The sequence below is a fragment of the Rhyacophila brunnea genome, unplaced genomic scaffold (genome assembly GCF_057557595.1).
Source record: "Rhyacophila brunnea isolate RB1 unplaced genomic scaffold, BYU_Rbru_1.0 scaffold_19, whole genome shotgun sequence".
NCBI lineage: Eukaryota > Metazoa > Arthropoda > Insecta > Trichoptera > Rhyacophilidae > Rhyacophila > Rhyacophila brunnea.
This window is the reverse complement of record NW_028232848.1, coordinates 34,577,144-34,601,794: the sequence shown is the minus strand read 5'-3', so window position 1 is coordinate 34,601,794 and position 24,651 is coordinate 34,577,144. Positions and strand designations below refer to the sequence as shown.

Here is a 24,651-nt window from a genome sequence, read left to right as displayed (position 1 = left end):
AATACTCTTTGTAATATGTAGTTATATATTTTTTTACATTATTCATTTAAGAGCGTACTTCAGTGAAACGGCAAATCGCATTTTCAACAGTAAGTGCGACGAAATTTCTCACTAGTCGCCAATCGGAGACCGACAGTCGAGGTACCCGCACGTCGATTTGTTTCGTCATGGCGTCGGATGAAAATATTCTTACATCGTGTAAAGATGACTAAAAAAACTTTACGTATGTACTTAAAAAAAGAAAACATGTCAATGAATATAGTATTATTATTAGTAATATAACGTAGCATTAAATGGACGCATGTTGGATTTTTATGACAAATTATATTTCGTTCGGCACGCGTCATTTGCACAATCCGCGCATCGCCTAGCCACGATCTTTTTAGACCATGCCTCAACTGAAATATAGCCTTAATATTAATACCAGGGAACTCAGAAATAATTGGAACTGAAATACATAACGGGTAAGGCGATAGCAGATAAACGACTCGAGTAAGGAAGAATCCGGGTTAAACTTACACACGTGTCAAGTACGAGTGTTCGTTGTCAGTGTGTGTTTGCCTTTGGTGAGTGTACACGGCGCCTGAAGATACCGAAAGGCGAAACCCGGGCCGCAAAAAATGACTTAAATGGAATAGTACAAAACTTAAATCCATTAGAATTTTTATTCATTTAAGGTAGTCAAACACAGGGGTCGGGATTTACCACCACGCTCGAAAGCGCTCAGGAGTGCCAGTGACCAATTAATCAATCAAAAATATAAAAAGAAAATCAGGAATTACCTCGTTTGCGGTCAAATTCCCGCGTTGTCAATTTTCCGACTGAGTATCACTAAAACGTTACGTTTCCACAAAATGTTTACATAGCTAGACGGTTAATTCGTTGACTTATTAAATTTTGAAAGCGCCAGTCAATCCTTTGGTTTTCTTCAGTTCTTAACCCTTTTTTACATTTTCCCGCGTGATATTTGTGGAAACTTCCGGTTTTCTGGATTATCGTTCCTAAGATAGGAGGGGGGTACCAGGACTGACCCTAACGTGTCTCCCCTCCCCCCGCTAAACGCACGTTCTTGCCCCCCGCAGTAAAACTTTACTGCCCGCCCTTTCCGGAGAACATTACTTTATTGACCCCAGTTTTACGAGCCGCCTGTGTTTATTATACACAGGATGTTCTGGGCGTAAGGCGTCTAATAAATTTGCTCGTGGTGCCCTAAGTGTATTACAGATTCAAGTGACTTGACCGAGTCCTTCTTTTCCTTTTCAAGGCTGTCCACTAGACGCGAAAGTCATCCGTAAAGCCTTGTCCAGATGGCGCGATTTGACCCGCGTGCATTCCAGGTGCATGTGACCTCAATGAACCGTCCACATGAACTCGCGGCGAGACACACGTCATCTGACAAGCTTTAATCTAATGAATACGACAAAATATTCATCAGAATCACCACCGCCTTGCGCTACAAAGAATTTTTCAGGGTTTTTGCAACGCGGTTTCATAGGCCCTGGCCGAATTCAAATTAGCAATACCCGATGCGGATAGAAGTATAGTTTTCAATAAGGCATATTTCTCAGCCGGCACAATTTTCATTTGACTAGCATCAAGTAGAGTAGTTTGCGTGCCTAAGTCCTGAAAGAAACCTCGATAGTAAATGCGAGGTATCCATAAAGTCATCTAGAAAAAAAAATCTCCCGACGACGCAAATGTACGAATATAATAATTCACGACGCTATAATGTCATGTTTTATTAACCATGCCCTTTCGTCTGCGAAATGCAAACTAATCGCGGTTTCTTATCATTATTTTTAGACTGAATCTACTGTCATGAAAACGCCGTTGTTTTTCATGTTCAGTTTTCCACGTCGATGTCATTGTATTGTGTTATTTGTGTTTAAATATGTGAGTTGCCTAGAGTCATAACTCGCATATTCCAAAAATCGAGTTTTGAGATAATCGTAAAAAAATCACCAGAGTACTGTTTTTTGTAATTAGAAGAAAAGTATTGAACCCCCTTGAATATTAATGAGTTTGTGAGTCGATTTACATTATTTTTAAAAAAAATATATAGGTAATGCTCCTACGGCTGCAGACGAACAGCACACTATGAGAAATAGAGATACCTAATTGGTTAGAAAGGCCTTGATGACAGAACTCTCGTTATTCATTGGAAATGTGAGTTATGATAGCAACAGTAATATTTGTCAACGATTTTCACATGGTTTAAAGTGACTTTTGGTAAGGCTTAATTTTTGGTAGACGCGCAGATCCAACCAGGTCTAACGATCCACTTCGACCGTCGTGACCAACGTCTTTACACTATAAGCAATTACACGCAACGATAGTCCTTGCTTTTGACTGGTATAAAATAAAATGTAGTGTTGCTATTATTAAAAATATAGGTTGACCGAAAACTATGTCTTCGTTAGATTGGTGGTAACACTGAACAGTTTTCCCTCGCAATTGTACGTCAAAACTCAGCTGTCAAACCTAACCTCGCAAGCGGGCGGTGGCTTCGGATATTTTCGTACGTTCTCGGCAATCTTCGCATGAATCTTCGTGAATCGTGACAGACGAAAATAGGATTGGTTCCAATTTGCTCACGATCGTTCACGATCCCGGAAAACCATAGATAATAGATTTTGGCAATCGTGGCAGACGATCGGGCCAGACGCAATCTGCCAATGTAGATTAATGCCTTTAGACTTGGTATATTTAACTAAAAAATGTCAAAGTGTGACTTATGACTTTAGGCGACTCTTATTATCTTATTCCAACACTTTACTAATAAATAGATTGCCAGAAATATAAACATTTTTATGTGTAAAGTATGTATGTGTTTAGTGCTATTTATATTCCAATCACCTAATTAGGTTATTTATTTATAAAGAGCAGTATTATTAAGTCATTTAATGTAATTTGCGGGCACACTGTACACGAGAACATGGACTACCGACAGCCCCGCCGGCTTCCGTACAAATAATTAAACCGTCGATACAATCAAAGCGGCACCTGTCGCTAACGCCCCAGTTCCACCCTGTACTTTGAAGTCTGGCTCTCGCCCCAGGATTATAATGTCCCTACGATAATATTGTTTGCTCGCCCAACGCCTTGCGCCTGCCCTGCCATGCTAATTCTGTATAATACCGCATTCAATAATACACCAACTCCAATGACATTAATACGGACGAATCATCTGGAAAAGAAAATGACACTCACTTTATTGTCGGGTCTGCCGAATGGCATAATCTGTTCTAACGCCATTACAATAAAGGTGATATTGCTATAAATTCCTGATGCTTTTTGTTGGGTCTGCCGAATGGTTCGGTTCGAACGGGTTCGCTCAAATGAACATTGACATTAGAAACACTGCTCTAACGCCATTACAATAAAGGTCATATTGCTATAAATTCCCGTTGCGTGATATCGCATAATGGAAATTGCGTCTACCTATACATGCGAATTTACTTGCTATCTACTGTATTGAGTGCGTCGTCCATTAATAATGTCATTGACCAGCTCAGATTCGTATGGATTTAAAACTTACTTCTGAATACTCCATATAGTCCCAGTCAATGAGTTCTCAAAAGATGGGTGTAGTGTGCATGGATATGCAAGATTTTTTGACTTTAGGACTTTGTTAGGAGTAGTTAGTAGGGTTTTAGTAAACATACTAAAAATACCCGTCCCTGGGAGGTGAGCTAAAGGCGGGAGGGGGGTCGAAATGTTCCTTTTTTTGGATTTTCGCTTATATCTCGGAAACGGTGCATGTAGAAAAAAATGTTTCAAATAAAAATAAAAGCTAATTAAATTTCTTATAAAATGGTCTCTACATATATTTGTCGAATTCCCAACGGTTTCCGAGATATACGTTATTGAAAATAAATAGTGCACACTTTGTTAGTCATACGTATTTGTGTTTATTGAACTAAGGCATAAAGTCCACTAAAGCAGGCTTACGGGGCGCTCGCGCATTTTCTATGTGAATCATCGAAAATACAACGTAATCAAATACGCCAGCGCACACTGGATTTGACGACGCATTGTGCCCGCGTGCCCCACGAGTCACCGTTTTTGGCTTCTCAGCGATACGAATTAAGAAAAATACAACGTAGTCTATTCATTGAACACGGCAAGCAAAATCACGCTCCTCGAAGCGTCGTCGATAGACGGGCGAAAAGCCATTATTTAAGAACAGTGAACTCTTTGTTTAGTTATTGCGTGTGCGATATTAATTACAAGCCCCGAGAAATTGAATAATATTTTTATTGCTTTGTTATGAGAGACACTGATAATAATAATTATTTTGTGGTCCTTGAGCCCCTTATTACATAGGTGAAGGGTAATGCGCGGGTGGGAGGGGGCCTACTCAGTAGTGAGCGCACCGAACGCTTTTTTCGTGGGCTTTATGCCTAAGACTACAATTTTACAGATGGTGGCCCAAGCCTAACCATAATAAATTTGGTATATTTTGGGAGATACGACAAAATTGTGCACACATTTTCATTCATACTTATTTGTTTTCATTGGATTAAGAATACATATTACACATATTGTTGGTTAATTTTTTTAAATTCGTTAAGCCTTGCCTAACACAAACTATAATAGATAAAAAATATTTGCGTTGATTCAATTACATAATTTAAGATATTTTATAGATAGACGAGTATTTTTTGATTAATATCTATTATGTCATGGTTTTAGCAGGGTTTAATTTAAATTTAAAATGATAACCAAAACCATCTGTAGTCTTATTTTAATGATAAATACGTATGACTGACAAAGCTTGATGTACACTATTTATGGCGGATCTTAACAGCCTACCTCTACTCTTCGCCACTGGCATATATAGATATGTACATATATGAATAGTTTTCCAGTTTACCTAACAAATTCCATGTTGTAATCACTAATTATTCTGCTTAACGGCAATCAACTTTTCCAACAAATTTTCCGCTTAAATAGTTTTCGCAGTAATTATTCAACCCTTCACTAGTCACCACTGCGCGGTGGGAATATGGTTATCGCAACACCGATACTCCGTCTCGCTCTTATCCAAACACATTAGAAGGAGACGGCGGGGTGTTAATTGCACTAATTAGTTCGGTAATTATCCGCTCAGGGGTCTCGCCGTTTAGCCGTCTCGTTTCGCCCCATATTGATTTCAACGACGTAGAAAGAGATGTGCTTATTATGTGATTGTATTAATTATGTATGGACTCGTAATACTTACCGAGATTATGCAGGGGCGGTGGCGGGACTTTGTTTTGGTAATTCATTTATAAATTGACATTTCATTTTGATTTCCGTAGTAACGCACGTATATATTAATAATTTAGTTGCTAGGACCACCCCCTTAGCAACCAATAATAGTCATACTTTTTACGGATTTTTCTGAAATAACTTTCCATACAAAACAGAATTAACCGAAAATGAATTCAATTCTGCTTAAAGATGGTTATAAGTATTAAAAGAATGCATTGGCACCGTGTTCTGATATATTCTAAAAGTTTCGAATGTCTAGCTAGTCGGGAAGTTAGTTAAAAATCGGTTGCAAGATTTGTACTGGACAAACAACCACCGGACAAACAAGAGTACGAGCTAATAAAGACGTTGTAATTGTAAAATTAGGATTCACAAGAAGTTTTTAAATAATGCCTGGTATGGAACGTTCGCCACTGCATGACGCCTATTGCACTATTTTCTCTCGCTAGATGTTGCTCCAACTACATGTCTGTCAAACTTCACGCCATTTTTTGCAACTCACCAACGCCGTTGTATTATTTAGTTTACGTTCCTTTTATCACATTCTATCAAATTAGCTACCTACTACGATATTCGCACTCCACCCAATGTGTTTATTTCTCTCTTGTTTGATACGATTGATGCATCGTGGGTTGGGGCGACGGGGGCCAAGCCGTGTGCAGCGCTCTCAGACCGCGGGGGAGCTCGGGTTAAGGGGCCGTGTGTTATCGGTTGCCACCTAACTTCACTTCACTGCCTTGCGGTTTCTCCCGCGGTCGAGAGGACGCCGGCGAAGTTGGGATGGGGGAATGGAAATACGTATGATGCCCGCCGACTTGGGGTTTCTGGCGGAGCTTCCACAACCCCTCCGATAAAACAGAGAATACATTATTATCGTCGCCTTTTTGTGATGTGACGTTTCGTGACGAAAGATCAAAGGGTAATGTCGCGTTATCGCTGTGTATAATAAGTAATATTATTGATTGACGATAGTTCACAGATCTTCATTTAAATAAAAACTACCCCTGCTGTAATAAATTAAATTCTTAATAAACTATTTCTTTTATTCAAAGAATAATTCACAAGATTTTGAGAATGTAACATTCCATATATATATTGAACATTCATAACTTGAAAACATCTCAGATACATACCCACTAGAAAAATTCTCATGTATGATCTACTAGTTTAAATTGTTGTAATTAGATAGGAGTCTCGTAGCATAATCGGTTAATGCACAGATTGGCGCGACACCAATGATTATACGGGTTGAAATTCTTTTTTCAAATAATTTTTTGTAGTGAGTACCTACATAATATGTATCTGAGTATGTATGTTCAATTACATTCTTGTTTGCATGCCTGCAAATAATCACGGTTATATGTAAATAATTCTACGTATCACAGTTCACCGTGGGCTGTCTTACTGCATAGAAATGGCCGTACAGCATTGAGATAAAAAAATATGCATTCTTCGTTGAGTAAAAATAAAATTCAATAAGAACAACAATTTGATTGCTATTGTTATCAAATTTAATTTAATAGGTACGACTTGATACGTACGAGCACCTACTAGAATTTTGTATAAATATATTATAGATAATGTATTTCGTTGGGGATTTTTTTTATCTCAATACTACAACTAGATACCTAACTTGATTTTCACTGTTTTTGAGTTAGCTATTCAAGATGATTCTACAGTTCCTTCTGTACAAAATGATACAACTAGGTGAGTCAGAAGTTAACTCATTTAGTGCTAATACCGCGACTGGCGCGTTTTGAGTAGTTGGCCATTAGATATAATTAACGTGTTATTTAAATGTGGTAATTAAAAGGTCAGCAGTGATTGTGTTTTAATGGGAACTGTGTTAATTTTGTGTTTGAAAATATTAGATAACTTTAAAACTATAAATGCATTAATTAAATAAAACAATATATCTACAATATTTTTTGATACAATTGAACATTATTTAATTGTTCCCAACTAGCAAGCACAATTTTCCATTTATAATAAATATAACCTAGATTTATTTTAATCAAGTTTAAATTTCATTTTCCCAACAATGATGGAATTAATCAAGAGTTATCTAGTTGTAGTATTGAGTGACGATATAATGATGATTTGCTTAGAATTTTTGGCATAAACATTTTAAAATACGTGACAAACTATTTGCACACCAGCTGAAAAACTCAGGCGACAGGCCGCTGGGAAATACTGCTTTAGATTGTTTATGTTTTATAATTATTTTTGTTACAAATTAAAACTGCTCAAAACTAGGTAACTTATTTATTTATTTGTTTTTTTTTTCATGTAATCGTCTGAATACCAGTGGCGAAGGGTGGAGGTAGGCTGTTAAGATTCGCTATAAATAGTGCACACTAAGCTATGTTAGTCATATGTATTTGTTTTTATTGAATTAAGACTACAATTTACAGATGGTGTTAGTTAGTTTTTAAAAATCAATTAAACTCTGCCTAAACGAAACCATAATAGATTTGGTCTAATTTGGGCAATACGACAAAATTGTGCACAATTTTTCACTCATAGTTATTTGTTTTCGTTGGATTAAAACTACATATTACACATATTGTTGGTTCATTTTTTTAATTCATTAAGTCCTGCGTAAATCAAACTATAATAAATAAAAAATATTATTCTATCTATAAAATGCTCAAAGTTATGTATGATTTAATTGAATAATTTTAGATATTTTATAGATAGACGTGTATTTTTTGACTATTATCTATTATGGCTTGGTTTTTCAGGGTTTAATTGATTTTTTTAAATCTAACCAACATTATCTGTAAATTGTAGTCTTATTTCAATGAAAACAAATATGTATGTCTGAAAAAGTTTAATGTGCACTATTTATGGCGGATCTTAACAGCCTACCTCCACCCTTCGCCACTGCTGAATACAGTAACAAAACACTGCTCTATGTATTAATTAAAACACTAACGACCGCGTGGAATTTATGGCAACCGAAATCCGAAATCGCCTCGCGTGTCACACAGCGATATCTTTGCAGCGAGCCTGTTTGTTTTATCGCCGCCGTATACAACCGCTGTATCCACACAGCGGTATAGCAAGCGAAGCGTGCGTCGCGTGCTGCGCTAAAAGTTTTATTTATATTTTTAATGTAAGTTAAGTTATCGTTGCACGCCACTGGATTACCCTTTTAATGCTCAGCATACTAGTGCGTTTATTATTATTATACCAGTTGTAATGCCGAACCAAGGATGTACGAAAAATTATCTAAAATCTTTATGTTGGCATCTATAATTAAATTTAGGAATGTGCCTTATATAAACTTTTTTTGACCATGTCCGATCCTTAGAAGATTGCTTACATGTAAATTGTATATTTTACCGTAGCACATTCCGCCGTGAGCTTTTTTATTGGAAAGGGATGACCGTATACCGTCATCTCTATAGCACCGAGATGAAAGAAATACGCGTTGTTCGTGGAGCATTGCAGATAATAATGTTCCTTCGATAATGAAAACCTAACCTAATCTAACCTTATAAATAATCCAATAAATATACGATATTATCGGCTATTTTACCACGTTTTTCTTAGCTCGTATTCTTTGTCTGGTGGTTGTTTATCCAGTACAAATCTTGCAATCGATTTTTAACTAACTTCCCGACTAGCTAGACATTTGAAACTTTTAGAATATATCAGATCACGATCCCAATGCATTCTTTTAATACTTTTAGCCATCTTTAAGTAGAATTGAATTCATTTTCAGTCAATTCTGTTTTGTATGAAAAGTTATTTCGGAAGAAATCCGTAATCCAATCCACTATTATTGGTTGCTAAGGGGGTGGCCCGAGCAACTAATTTATTATTATATACGTGCGTTACTATGGAAATTAAAATGACATTTCAGTATTCCATATTTGTTTGTTTGCTGCAAAATAGCAAAAATATGATTTGTCGACAATTATTGCCCTATTTGTCCTAAATTATTAATACATAGAATTGTCAAGTTTATATGATTCAAGAGAAAATTTAAAAGCGCGGTATATAAAAAGTTCTTTTTATCTTGTAATTTTTAAAATGTGTTTGCCGCTGGCTTCTTGTAAAGTATCCGACGAGAACCGTGTTTTGAATGAGTTTCATCTCATACGACCCAAAGAGGTTGGTCGGTCTTTAATATACGACCATATATTTCGATACAACATTTTACGGCGAACTGCATACGAACAAATTTCCGGACACGAAGAAGATATTAATAATATTATGGGCCTACACAAAGTGAAGGTTTGTATTGACAGATTTGATTTTATTTTTACGAGAAATTGATGTTTGCCACTTAGACTTCAAACAAAAATTGAAAAACAATATTTGTATTTTTCAGACCCAGGATTCGAATCTGCAACATACGGCATTATAATATGTCAACGCGTTAGCCGCTCGGCTATTGTGGGCGTGCTTGGTATCTGTCTAATTCCATCATATTTTATTACAACGTTTTTCTTAGCTCGTATTCTTATTTGTCCGGTACAAATCTTGCAATCGATTTTTAACTGACTTCCCGACTAGCTAGACATTTGAAACTTTTAGAATATATCAGAACACGATTCCAATGCATTCTTTTAATACTTTTAGCCATCTTTAAGTATAATTGAATTCATTTTCAGTTAATTCTGTTTTGTATGAAAAGTTATTTCGACACCATTATTTGTTGCTAGGGGTCTGGGGTCCTAGCAACTAAATTATTAATACATACGTGCATTACTATGGAAATCAATATGACATGTCAAGTACAATTTTTTTTATCGTTTAAGCTAGTCAAGTCAAGTCAAGTTTATATGGTTCAACAGAATTTAAAAACGTTGTATATAAAAAGTTATTTTTATCTTGTAATTATTTTCCAATAATTCCTTTAAAAAAACAGTTAAAATTTGTCGCCATTAACGGCCCACGTGCTCGTCGTAGGTCAAAATTGAGTTTTTATCGTATTTTCAAACCATGATCCTGGACACTCCTTAAACGTTGTAGATAATTTTTTTATATAATTTTGAAGCCTTATTATCCTTTATAGTTATTTTAAACATTTGATGACTGCATAAAGTATTTTTGTTACATAAAATAGTATTCTTTTAAACCTCTCGCTCTAATGTTTTAGAATATAGTCATATTTCGGTACATAACTGTGCAGTGGAATTAAGATTTTTTACATTTATTAATTTTTAAACGCATTTATAAAACCATTAGTATAATTTATTACGAGATAATTTTTGTAAAATATTCACGATAAAAAATTATATTGATAATCTCTGTGATCCCAAATTTGAAAAGAATTAGGCATTTTATTATTTAAAAAATCGGCAAGATTAACACATTTGAAGATAATTCTAAAGATATTTATTATAAGCTATGTCTTTGACCATTCAAGTGTGATAAACATCTTATGAATAATGATTGCTTTATAATAATTATTGACCTAAGAATAAGGTAGTGTTTTTTTGAAATACGCCATTTCTTTTGTCATTCCCCAGTGGTTAAGCTACAACATACGGCCGTAGCCATAAATTGACAAACTATAATTGAAGTAGGGAGTAAAATGATATTGACGCGCGTGTTTGAACATGTACCGTTTAAAAAAAAATAAAAAAAAATTTGACTAGGTACATGTTCAAATGTCCCCCCTTAAGTATGGCGCCTTTAGCACGGTGGTCTATGTGCGTGGGCGCGAAAGCCGAGAGATGCAGGTTCGATTGCTGCGGGGTGTTTTAATTTTTTAAAAAGATTTTTTCGGTTATAATATATTTTATTAGAAGTGTTTTCAAACTTAGGTATTATTTAATAATTTAATGTGTGTTTCCTAACACGTTTGAAATCTCATTGAAAACATCGTAGATCGGTACCATAACTTTGAACGTTATCTTTGTTCTAAGATATTGTTAATAATGTTCAATGAGCAGCACCGGTTCGCCTGAATCTGCACGTCCATCTACTGAATGAAGTATTCACATTGAATCAATTCTATTAACCCTTTGAACTCCTGCACCGTGTTTACTACAAATAATAATTTCTCCATCAAGTCGGAGCGGACAAAATCTGGAACAGAGTTTATCGCCTAGCTCGATGGAATTAATTCTTAGTACTGTAGGTAATGGTCAGTGACGTGTATATATAATATATTCTGAAGAATTAAAAAGAAATTGGCCGCCATCTTGTAGAAGTACTTCTAAGTACTTCTCTGTGCGTCCAAAGGAATTTATATAAAACCGTAATCGAACAAATCGACGTGAAAAATTGGGAGGTACAATTGATTAATATTGATTGATATTAATACAATTATTTAATAAACAATGCCACCGATCAGTGGCGAAAGGTGGAGGTAGGCTTTTAAGATCCGCCATAAAATAGTGCACACTAAACTTTGTCAATCATACGTATTTGTTTTCATTGAAATATGTAAGACTACAATAAAATTTATAGATGATATTAAAATTCTACTAAACCCTGCGAAATTAAGGTATAATAAATAATAGTCAAAAAATACTCATCTATCTATCTTCTTCTTATTGTGTCATCCCCTAGCGGAGGTCGGCCACCATCAAGGCGATCTTATATTTGTCGTCTGCTACCCGGAACAGTTCGGTGGAGCTGCACTCGTACCAATCACGGTGGTTCTTAAGCCACGAAATGCGGCGCCGTCCTCTGCTACGCTTTCCATTGATCTTTCCTTGAATGACAAGTTGGGGAATGCTGTATTTTTGTCCTCTCATAATATGGCCGAGGTATTGTAGTTTCCTGGTTTTGATACTACGTAGAACTTCTCGGTCCTTCCCCATCTATCTATAAAATATCTAAAATTATGCAATTAAATCATACATAACTTTGGATATTTTATAGATAGGATAATATTTTTTTATTTTGGTTTAGGCAGGACTTAATGAATTTAAAAACATGAATCAACAATATATTGTGTAATATGTATTTTTAATTCAACGAAAAAAAAATAAGTATGAATTAAAAAGTGTGCATAATTTTGTCGTATCGCCCAAAATATACCAAAAACTATTACGGTTTGGTTTAGTCAGGGTTTAATTGATTTAAAAAAAAAACTAACCAACACCATCTGTAAATAAATTGTCTTAGTTCAATAAAAACAAATACGTATGACTATCAAAGTTTAATGTACTTACACACTATTTATAGCGGATGTAAGAAGTGTAATACGGCGAACTGCATACGTACAATTTTCCGGACACGGTGTTACTTATCGGCAATCGAATTCTGTATTTTAAATCAATGTATTAAATCATGTTAATTACTAGCCGGTATCAGGATCACTCCAAATTTTTGTCATTACGCACTTGCACTTGCCAATAATTTAATGAACTTCTTTTTATTCAACGAATAATTTACAAGGTTTTATAATGTAACATTCTTTTATTGAACATATTACATACTTATTTATCAGATGTGTTAAAATATTCTATTATTGCCATTTGAAGATCTACAAAAATGCTTTCCGATTGATCGAAATCGATAATACAGTCGAACTTGGTTATTACGATCACGGAAATGATCGAATGTAATGAGGAAACATTCGTTGACATTTTAATTTTAGTTTATGATTTTCTCCATACATTTATTCACTTTTATAATGAGCTACTTCTCGGGTATACCGAGCAAAACTGTTAATGTGTCGATCGTTTAAAAAAAAATTCGACCCTAAGCAATAAAATCCGACCGGGAAGATAACTAGACCGATGCCGCCGGAATTACGTTACCTATTGGTGTTTTAGCGCCGACAACATTGAAAAAGTATCCACGCATATGGTTGAAATTTCATGTAAAAAATCCAAGCTTTGTGAAGTCAGTAGGTACCTACCAGCGCCGGCGGCTCAGCACTTCATTACAATAAACAACTTATTTTGTAGTTTATGAATGCCATGCTTGTTTCGGGGATTTTTACGATGGTTTCCAGATATTTTACTTTCGACTTTTTGTGTAATGTGACCGCTCATTTAAAAATACCTATTCTCTGATATAACGAGTAACACTTATAACGAGCAAAATCAGTCGGTTTCATCTTCCCCGTAATAACCAAGAGTTCGACTGTACCTTCAAAAAGCACTCTTTGTCACTGATTGCTTGATTGCACAGATTTTTTTATTGTCTATGGTTCAATAGAAAGTGGCGCGAAAAATGTTATATAACGATATAACGAGTACCTAATGCTTATAACGAGCAAATTCAGTCAGTCCCATCTTCCTCGTAATCACTAAGTTCAACTGTACTTTCCGGCTTTTTACCTCTCCGGCTGATAATTCTTGGCATGCCACTGCTCCGGTTCGGGGTTATACATTTGCCGGGCAATAAACCGCCGTAAGTAGACCGAGCTGTTGGCTGCTGCGGGGGCCAGTGGGGGTGCATTAAATATAAATTGCCCCCTCGCGTATAAGTCACCTCCCATCCCTAGCCCGGAGACCCTTTTATGCTTTGTGCTCGACCAAACTTTTACTATTGAGTTTTTTTTCTGTTTTTGTTGTTTAATTTGTTGTGAATTTAGATTGATTTTCTGTTCTGCCAACACCGTCTAGAAATGTCGTTCATATATATTTCATTTCTTAATTAATCAGTGTCTGATGCATGTAAATTTACATATCAGCACAATCAACGCATTGAAAGCTGTTGACCAAATTGCACTATGAAATCTCCACTTCAAGATATTATCTACTAATGAATAAAACAAACATAAGTTTATAAACGCATTTAACAATTCGAGCTTGTATTAAATAAAACAAAAAAAACTAAGTACTACAAAAAGTACTACAAAAAATTGCGTTTTATTAAATTAAAACAACAATACAATGCAGTTCCACCATGAATTGACAGTTTAACAGCAGAACAAAATAAAAGAAATATAATTAACACTTTACCTACTGCTAGTATCTACTATAGCACCAGTGGCGAAGGGTGGAGGTAGGCTGTTTAGATCCGACATAAATAATGCGGACTAAACTTTGTCAGTCGTACTTATTTGTTTTCGTTGATCTAATAATACAAATTGCAGATGGTGCTGGTAAATTAAAATTCAATTATACCCTGTCTAAATTAAAACCACCAAAGTGAAGGTGGGCTGTGGAGATACGACAAAAATAGTGTATACTTTAAGAGTAAAAATTGCCGATGGTGTTGGTTAATTTTTTTTAATTCGTGTTATCCCTGGTCAACTAAACCATAATAAATAAAAAATATTCTTCTATCTATAAGATATCTAAAATTATGTATTATTTAATGGCATAATTTTAGATACCTATTTTATATATAGGCGAATATTAAATTATCTATTATGGCTTGTTTACGCATGGTTTAATTGTATCTTAAAAACTAACCAAAGCTATCTGCAATGTGTAGTCTTAAATACGTATGACTGACAAAGTTTAGTGTGCACTGTTTATGTCGGATCTTAACATCCTACCTCCTCTCTTCGCCACTGGTAGCACGCAACATTGGTGGGAGCAGTAAAGTTTTAAAATAAATAACGTTTTTTTTAAAAAACATATACGTTACTTACGAGCTTTGTTTATCAGTTTAGATAAATAATTAATCTTTCGTGTGGGGATAATTGTAACACATATGGCGGTCAATTGTAACATTTAGTCAGTGCTATTTTTTCTAGAGGAGGGGTATTCTTTAACACTTATTGTAAGCAATATGGTATACTTTGTGTACCAATCTGATTATACATAAGTACTCGGAAAAAATTATGCCAATTTCAAATATAATTTGTTATTATTTTGATAAAGTTCTAGGGAACCGGAAGTCAACTGTATATTAATATTGTTTTAATAACCACTATGTTAGTGTCACGACCACAGAACAGATATTATAAAAGGATTCCGATAGGCTATAATCAATATACTTACTACATTTAGACGCAGGGGTTTGAATGTGTGAGTGTCCTACGAAAATGAACCACGCATTATAGACGTGCAATAGTGTGTGTAATACACCAATATTAAATGAGCGTCAATGCATAAACCGAGAGTAGTTGTCAGTATTCGACGTATGACGTATTCTTGACACGTGTTTAAGTTTATCCCGTATTCTTCTTTACTCTAGATCGGTTGCCTGCTACTCATTACCCGTTAGTTATTTTCAGTTCCCATTATTTCTGAGTTCTCTGGACGCAACAATTCTGTTTTGTTTAACAATCATTCGATTTCTCGACTCTGCCAGTTTGTCGCGTGAATCTGATCGTGCATATCGTGTTTATTTTCGTAGGACGCTCACACGTTCAAAACCCTGCATCAAAATGTAGCGTATTGACGGAATTCTATTTATTATCTGTCATGTGTGTTATAAACTATTGCTATATGACTTCGAGATTCAACTATTTACTTATCACAGGTTTTGCTCTCCTGTAAAATTGGTTTTTTGCTTAGACTATAGATACATCTAGACGCCACCCGTTGCATTGCTAAATGAAGCCGCGTGCCTTGCGTTTGGTTTGTGGGCGTGCGAACACATTCGTCTACAAATGTTCGAGACCATAGACCATTTCGCTAGTGCTCGCCCAAAGTGCTCGCACTAGACGCTCAGAATTAAAATATAATTTTCTATTTTTTTTACGTAATATAGTATTTTTAAGCGGTCAAAATGCAACCATTAGGTAAAGATATCCATAATTTAAGTTATTTTAAAGAAACACTAGGTCACTGATATTAAAATATATAATAAAATACAAATAAATTATCACGAACATGTATCAACTTACCTATGAAACGTAATACCATCTTCTTGCTTATCAGTACGGCTACCACATTTTAAGACAACACACAAAACCATATTTTCTACTTAATTAACTAAAAATATTTACCATTGACTTTGTGTTTAACACAAAAAATATCAATTTTAGCAACTCGAGCTCGCAAGTTATCGACGCTATGTGAAGCGTTTCGCCCCGATTTGATGGCGATACTTTTGGAAACTAGCTCACAGATATGTAGACCTTTTATCTTACTCTAGCGCGTGTCGCAGAGATTGTAAGGGTGCCGAATACTTTCTCACTCGCACTCATGCATCGTTTTTGTTCAGGCCTTGGTTTTTTGGCCATAAACTCATAAATCCCTTCTCTTAGATTTATAATCATAAAAATTTGATATTACCTGCTACATTGTAGGATAACTACTTGGCTTGGAAGGGTTAACACTGTTCGCCTCGATAAACGCCACATGGCACAATACTTGCCGCCTATAACCCACTCCACCCCGACACCTTAGATCCCCCGTTTTTATGGCCGCACTTTACACGTTTAATCTTGGAGCTGGTCCCCCATTCTTTGTACTTCTTTCTTGATCATCCGCCTGAACTTCTCAGTTTGTATTGTGATAAAGTATAAACTTACATTGCGAGGGTTTATTCGAGATTGAAAGTTAAAGTGCTGAATGTCTCTTTTGTTGAAACTTAAAACACCTGTTTGTTTTGTGAAGGTATGGAGTAGTATGGACCAAAGAAATTGGACTCTAGCTAGATAGAAGGAGTGTTATAAAATAATACACATTCCATATTTGAATTTTGAATGCAGTGTTTGATTTTGAAATCGAACGATTGTACGTGTGATTGTATTGGTAACGAATTCATTATTTTTTCTTCTATTGGCAGCCCCAAAAACAAAATGGCGGACAACATCTAATTGCTATTCCGAACGGGTATTTTCTCAGATGAATTTAAAATGGTCATGATGTGCTGAATTTTACCAATACATTGAGTAGCAGAAAGAAACTCTTCAGGAAGTAAAATTTATAATTAATAAGCGAATGTCAAGAAAAAATATTGCTTAATATTATTATTTTGATATTTAAAGAGTTTTGGGTACTGTTCGGTTATACCGGAGGCAGCGGAAAACGCATTTTGAAAATAGCCGATAAACTGGATTATTTGTTAGTTTGGGTTAGTTTAGGTTCGGTTAGGTTGGGTTAGGTTAGGTTAGGTTAGGTTAGGTTAGGTTTGGTTAGGTTAACCTAACAAATAATCCAGTTTATCGGCTATTTTCAAAATGCGTTTTCCGCTGCCTCCGGTATAACCGAACAGTACCTAGTTTGAGTTGTGTCATTTATGATTGATATTATAAAAATAAACTTTAGAAATATTGAACTTTGCATTTTTTCGGTTGACTCGGTTTTGCTCCTAAATCCCAATTTTTTTTTTTTTTGATTTGGTAAAATATTATCTGGCAACTCTGGTATGCTTTTAAAAACTCTAGGTAAATACGAGTTTTAACCCTTTATAGGACAACTTTTTTTTTTAAAGATATGTGCTTAAATTTTTTTTTTATGTATTCTATATTTATTTTGATGAACAGAAAAATATTTTTTTTTTTGAAATGTATATAGTTTTTTCGTAATTATCGATTTCCCAGCGGTCAGTTTTCTGACCGGTGTCCATTTAGGTAAAAAAAATATTTGTTCACAAAAATTTTTTTTAATAATTTTTTTTAGGAAAAAATTATAATTTCATTTATTTCTGTAACAATAATAATTACTTTATCAATTTTACAGAAATTTCTCAAAATAATAAACATTTCTAAGGCCTTGTTGGCTTTTTCTTTTGTTCAGATAATTGATACGGCATAAAACACGGTATGCAAAGGGATACTTTGCAATTTGTTACTGAGCTTCGTATCACTTTCAGCATAGTGCTGCAATAACCACATCTACGAAGTGTACATTTTTCTGGATAATGATTTGAATTGATATCGTCAGGAAATGGAGGTCGACCAACCCTTTTTCGTGAAGTAAAAGATCCTATCAGCTGATCAGCCAACTTGTTTCTAAAGTGAAGATGTGTAATAGGTTTTTTTTCATTATCCAACACACATTGGTATTCTGTTATTCCTTCAAATAATCTCAGGGATGCGTCTTTACCCATGTCTTCAAGGTCTTTCGCACTAAAACCTCCGCTTCTCCCATTTTCCATCCTCAGACAATAAAAACAAAATTTTGTTCTGCAATATAGGCTTCTACTTATACATATAACATTCCATAACTATTTTATTTCATTCTGAGATATGTATTTCAAAAAATTATTACAGTTTGAATGAAAACAAAAACAATTATTTTTACCCGCGATTTTTATGGAAAACATTTTTTCAAAGAATGACACATATCATCAAATAACTCGATAGCGACTAATTATCCACAAAAACTAACTAGTAATTGTAAAAGTTCACTATATTGTTATATGAAATTAGACGTATTGTGGTTTAGAAATTATTTTTAGTGTTTATATTATGTAAATCAAAAAGGATCCAAATTATACAATTTGAGGTTAGATTTTCGACATGCCACTCAATAATTTGATATTATTTTACTATAACACATACAATTTATAGGTGAAATACAAAAAACTATATATTTGTATGTATAGTATAAATGTGCATACTTTGTTTTCAGTAAACAAGTCACAATTTTCAAAAAACAAGAACTTAAAAACACTGTTGTTGAAAAACTGGCAGCTATCATGTCGCTAAATGGACACCGGTCAGATAACTGACCGGGATACATTTTTCGTAATATACTCAATATGTGCGAACTTCAGGGCGATTGGTCAGATTCAAGACCTCTGTGCATTATCTGAGAATGATTAAAACCCATAAGGGTGTTTATAACTTGTAAAATTATAGAAATATAGACCTTAATGTTGCTGGTCTCAAAACTATCCGTTTTTCGCTTATGACCTATAAAGGGTTAAACTACAGCACTGGGTGTCAAGTTTTGCTTAATTTTAATATGTCTGTTTCTTTTTGTTGCAGAGGAATTCAATTTCACCAGGCGAGAGAGAAAAGTACAGACCCAGAAGTCCTCCAGATATTGAACATAAAAAGATGAAGAAAGAGGAAAAGGATCTTGGACACGTGAGTTTAAATAAATATTTTATATTCTTTAAGTCGCAGCGTTCGCAGTGGATAAAGATATTCACTTCTGAAGGCATTGGATTTGAATTTTACATCTACAAAAATTATAATATTGGTATGTATTGTTTTTGGATTCAAAAAATCAGTTACCTCTTCAGGACACAGCCAACATTTACATTGTATTATAAATCCAATTAAAAAAAAATAGTTTAAAATACTTACTACATAATTACATAAAGATATTAACCACAATAAATCAAGAGAATATATTTTAGTGCAAAGATATTATATGTCCAGTTTTGTATGTTATGAGAAAATCGAATTTTAAGATTTGAGATGCATTATAAATGGACATATTTATGTATTTGAATTGTACAATAATATCTTCTCAATTCTATATATTTGGACGTGCAATATTTTTACTTCATAAAGATACGATACAGACAAACGTTTTGTGTATGTTAATTCAACTTCAACAGAAACTGGACATATAATATCGTCTCTGTTCTGGCAGAACTCACTAACTGGAGAATACTAGTTTTGAATAATTCTACTTTGAAGTTGTTGAAATGTTTGAAATGGTCTATCATGTGAGTTTATTAAGTAATCTTAAAAAGGATGACTTTAAAATAAAGACTGTTTATTTATTAAGAAGGTTTCCAGACGGTAAAGTTTGAAATAAGGAACATTTTGGTATAACTAACTCAATATGTAATTTTTTCGAATTAGTGTCTTCTGCCAGAAGAGTGACGATATTATCTTTGCACTAAGCTGACTATGCCATCGATATAATATAGGACAAAGTTAGACTGATAATCATTTTTTTGAATTCAGAATTTGTCACAAAATATCATATGGTATCAGGGCCGCATGATATGCGAGGAAAGAAGTGTTAAATTCTTCTGTAAACGAACCTGACAAAATATTTTTCTTACAGTAATCATGTAAATCTTTCTTTGATGAAGAAGACAGTTTCTTAGTCATATAAAAACACAAAAAAATCTATAATTTTCTTAAAATTAATAGGTTTTCTTGGTCACTTAACTTGTGTTCTTTGTATTTTAATGGTTGCAACGGTTATTATTAAGTTTAACTTCTGCCGTGGATGGATGCAACACTTTTAAAAAAATATTTACACAGTTTTTGTTTTCTAAAGCTTAAAACGTTCTCGATCATTTAGTAATTTATGTTTTCCTGGGATTGCAGTACAATAATGTTTATGTCACACAGCAAAGCGACGGAGAGAAGTCGGATCAGGACCTGGTGGTGGACGACGCGTCCGAGGATCCCGTCTCCCCGCACAACGGCACAGCCAGCCCCAGAGAAAATGGCATCGACAAACTGCAGCCAAAGAAGGAACACGTCGGACCTCACAGCCCAAGGTAAACTAATCTTTTGTGATACGTACTAAATTTTACGGTACTTTATAGTGCGGGTGTAATGAGGAAATCTGAAAGGTACTTAAAAATATGACGCAAAATTATTTTAGCAATTACCCCACTCACTGAGATGACATCGTAAACGCTAGCACCTAAACCCTTTCTGAAATATTTCTGCAGCATTATTGAATCTATAGTGCGAAAACATCTTCTTGGCTACGTGTTAAAACTGTGAATTAACATGCTCCTCCCATTTTAACCGCACTTCCATTATAAACTAACAAGCTCCTCCCATTTTGTCGCCAACAGCGCTTCCTTACGTAGCCAAAAAGATGTTTTCGCACAGTACTTACTGTTGACGTGAAGTCGACAGACATACATCTTGCATATTTCAGATGGAGGAATATGGATGTAATTGTATTGCCGACTTAACGTTTTTTGCCAGATCTACATTTTTTGTTAGAAAATATGCATCTGGCATATGGTGTTAAATGTAACGTTTTTCGCAACTGGAAATAGATTTAAATTTATAATAAAAATGTTGTATTTTTATATCAGATTTATGTTGGCCAGATAATTACAATCTTTTTTACGAATGACCAAAAATCATTGATCACAAATTTTTCATTGTTACACGTAACACCTGATCACAATATCTTGAACAGTCAAATTCATTCAAAATTTATCCAAGTATCACAAAACCACCGTTAAAAGGAATTTTTCAGTAATTCTCAAAAATCTCAAGAATTTTATGTAAAAATCTCAAATTCAAGAATCGAAAAAAATGGAGACAGCAAAGCTCTTCACCAAATAGATTTTACACGATGATTTGATAGATATCGTTTAAAAAGACGATTGGTTGTAAACCACTAAAGGTTTAATTCTGTGCATAAATATGGCATAAACTTATACTCGCGTTAAAGAATATGTTATTTTTAACGAAAGCGCATTCAAAATTGATCATAATTGAGTTCACTTTTTTGCGTTAATTAATAAACCAAATCTGGCTCCAAAACCTTGGTCCACAGTGACTGGCATTCACATTTTTATGGTCGAACCGACTGTAGGAAATAATCCTTCTAATCATAGATCTCGGTGTTCATAATGCAAATTTATCTTTTTTAGATCCGGAACGTCTAGTAACGCCTCAACACCTTCAACGAAAAAGCTCGACGGAGACAAACCGACCACCCCTATCTCAAAATCTGTCACCCCCACGAGCGGCGGGTCATCCGGGGGGTCGGGAGGGGGTCCGGGCGCGGGGCTCAAGCCTGTCGCTAAGCCCCCCGCCCTCGGACAGTACCCCTACCACCTCGCGGGGATCAATGGTCAGTATAGTAAGTTATCCACTGCACATTTTTTATTTTTAACACCCTTATTTTTACATTTAGTTTACATTAATTTAGTCCATTTAGTTAACATTTAGTCCATACTGACTACTAGCATGCCTTCCTTCAACATGTCATTTCATGTTTGTTTGAATAGTTTTGATGAAAATGCATATATCGCTCCATTGGTACCAGCTCGCATCACCTAACCTCCAAATCTTTCTTGTTACCATGTTTACAATGCACATTTATAATCATTTATCTCCATCCAACCGTATTCATTATACCTCCACAAAATATTATCGATAAACAATTTGGTTTTTTTACGCATCAAGATGTAATTACAAAAAGCAGCGTACATTTTTAATTTTTTCTCAATTTGCAGGTGCAGGTCCCCACGAGTTGCAAGCCGCTTATGGCGCGGCAGGGGCAGGAGTTCTGCACGGTGCCGGCCTAGCCCCGCCTTACCCCCCGCGGCCGCCCCTTCAGGCGTACGAGCCCCTCAGAGCGCCCCTTGCAGCTATACCTGGCGGGAAACCGTGAGTTCGACACTTTTCAACAAATATAATACTCTGCTTCAGCAAATACGTGTTTATAATGAAGACTAACACTATCAAAATCATTGCATTCACTTATCAGCGATTCCAGAAAGGATTTTGTAGTCTTGGGATTGGCAGCACTGAATACTACGTGTTGGTAATATGTAAAATGTTAATTGCAGTCTATTCTTGACTATTTTGCTTTGGTTACACACTTATTTTCTATTTTATGCAATAGTTGATCTGAAATAGAAAACAATGTTTTATTACATCTTGTTCAATCAATGAAAGGTGTTTTTATCAAAGTGCAGCCCTGGCATATAAATATCAGCAGACCAGTGAAGCTTGCTACACATTAATTTGCAAAACTAGAATGAATGAATTAATTACGAATGAATTAATTACTTTAATGAATGAATGAATGAATTAATTACTTTAATGGTGTAAAATAGCAATTCTTTGTGATTATGATGATTATATTATATAAAGCACAAAGATAAAGTAACCACGTTGAAGCGAACGATACGTCTTATGACGCTTGACGCGGCATTGAAGACCTGGCAGCGAAAGTGGAATGAATCTACCTAGGGCCGGCACACATACATGTTTTTTCCAGACATAAAATAGCGATTGGAGATAAACAAATTCACTCCTGACCATCACACCAGTCAATTTGTGACACGGTGGGTTAGCTGGCAAGCTTTTCAAGCTTGGCCTTGCAAACCGTCCGACATGTCCATGCAGGATGGCAACCACATCCTCCAGGAATGTCCGAGAATGTGCTCCGAAAGGGAAGAGATGCTTAAGTCAGTCCAACCAGCTGTTGGGCCCATCGGGCCGTCCAACTTGGTTGTTACAAAGGCCAATAATTATCTTGCTTTTAAAATAATTGTGGCGTCTTACTACAGACGTGAAGATCTCTTCACATAAATTTTGCTGTCCGTATGATTAGCTTCGTTTGTTACATATACCTTAAATTCTTTTTATTTTTGTAATTTCCATGTACTCTACTCTCCCCGGCACTTTGCATTAAAGTAAATTCTTTAAACTCAGTCAGAGCTCACTAGAGCATAGCAACCTTATCCGGTATCTGCTCCCAGGACATTCTCAGTCATACATTAAATAGACGCTTCACATCGCCACTGTAGTGTCCCGTGATTCGCTCGATTAAGACCGAGTGTGGTGCGGTGCGAGTTTGGTTTGGAGGGATAAACTTCAATGTTCGGATGTCACACCATTATTGATATTAATTAATTTATTAATAACTGAAGCGTCTAGTTACAAAAAGCGATATGACAACATTTTCAATATTTGCAGGAGACGTGTTTTTATGATTTAAGGTAAAATTCGTTATTTTTAGTCAAGATTCTTTATTCCATCATATTGTAGGTTTAAATTAGAACAAAATGACAATGTGTAAGTACCAATAAACTCTAAAATCAAATAAATATTAGCAAAATAAGATTGTTCATATCGCGATTTGTAACAATTTTTTGGATTGGCGCAAACTCACCTCTCATTCAGCACGCGCCAACGAGATGCTACAGCATGGTTAGGAAATAGTTTGTACTAAAACTAATGTTATTTTTTTCTCTAAATTAAAAAATATCAGCATGATAACACAAATGTTTTTAAAGATTTACATATATTATACATTGGAACTGAGAATAAACAAAAGCTAAAATAATAGCATGTAAATGTAGAACAGAACATTTTATTGCTTATTATTTTGGATGAAATGTATGTTAATACTTTTTTCGGAATTAAGCGTGATTAGGGCTTTACATGAACTCTTAATCCAGGAAAGGATGGGTACAGAATATGAAAGGTAGGAAATGCCAAAATTTATAGGCTAGTTATCGAGTATTGCTATCAGGATTTCTGGCACGATGCTTTCTGCATATATTTACTCGTGAATATTTCAAAATAATATTTTTCATGGAAAATGCAGAATGAAACGCCAACAAGTCATCCATTGTTAAGGTAGCACATTTAAAGCCCTTAGCATTATGTCGGCACGGTGGGAGACTAGGCAAAATAGTGGGTGTGTACCTAAAAAAATAGAAAGTAATTTATTTAGTATAAATGTATGGGAAGAGTTTAATTTTAAACATAAATTTTGGTACAAGTCGGTTATGGGGAAACCAGTGGCAAGCACATTTTGAAAATAGCCGATATACTGGATTATTTGGTAGGTTGGGTTAGTTTAGGTTAGGTTAGATTTTAGTTTTTGAAATTCATGAATTTTGCCAAAATCGTCTACGACATTAATTAATTAATCATTA

At 35.0% G+C, this 24,651-nt stretch overlaps 1 protein-coding gene across 1 annotated transcript in view; it reads left to right on the top strand.

The window, feature by feature from the left end:
• Positions 1-24,651, top strand: part of LOC147072941 (protein groucho-like) — a 346,899-nt gene that overhangs the window by 314,930 nt on the left and 7,318 nt on the right. Inside the window, exons 9-12 of the mRNA XM_085945961.1 lie at positions 19,019-19,120; positions 20,351-20,502; positions 21,625-21,836; positions 22,213-22,366. Of these exons, the coding sequence (XP_085802087.1) occupies positions 19,019-19,120; positions 20,351-20,502; positions 21,625-21,836; positions 22,213-22,366 (620 nt within the window). The remainder of the gene's footprint in view (positions 1-19,018; positions 19,121-20,350; positions 20,503-21,624; positions 21,837-22,212; positions 22,367-24,651) is intronic.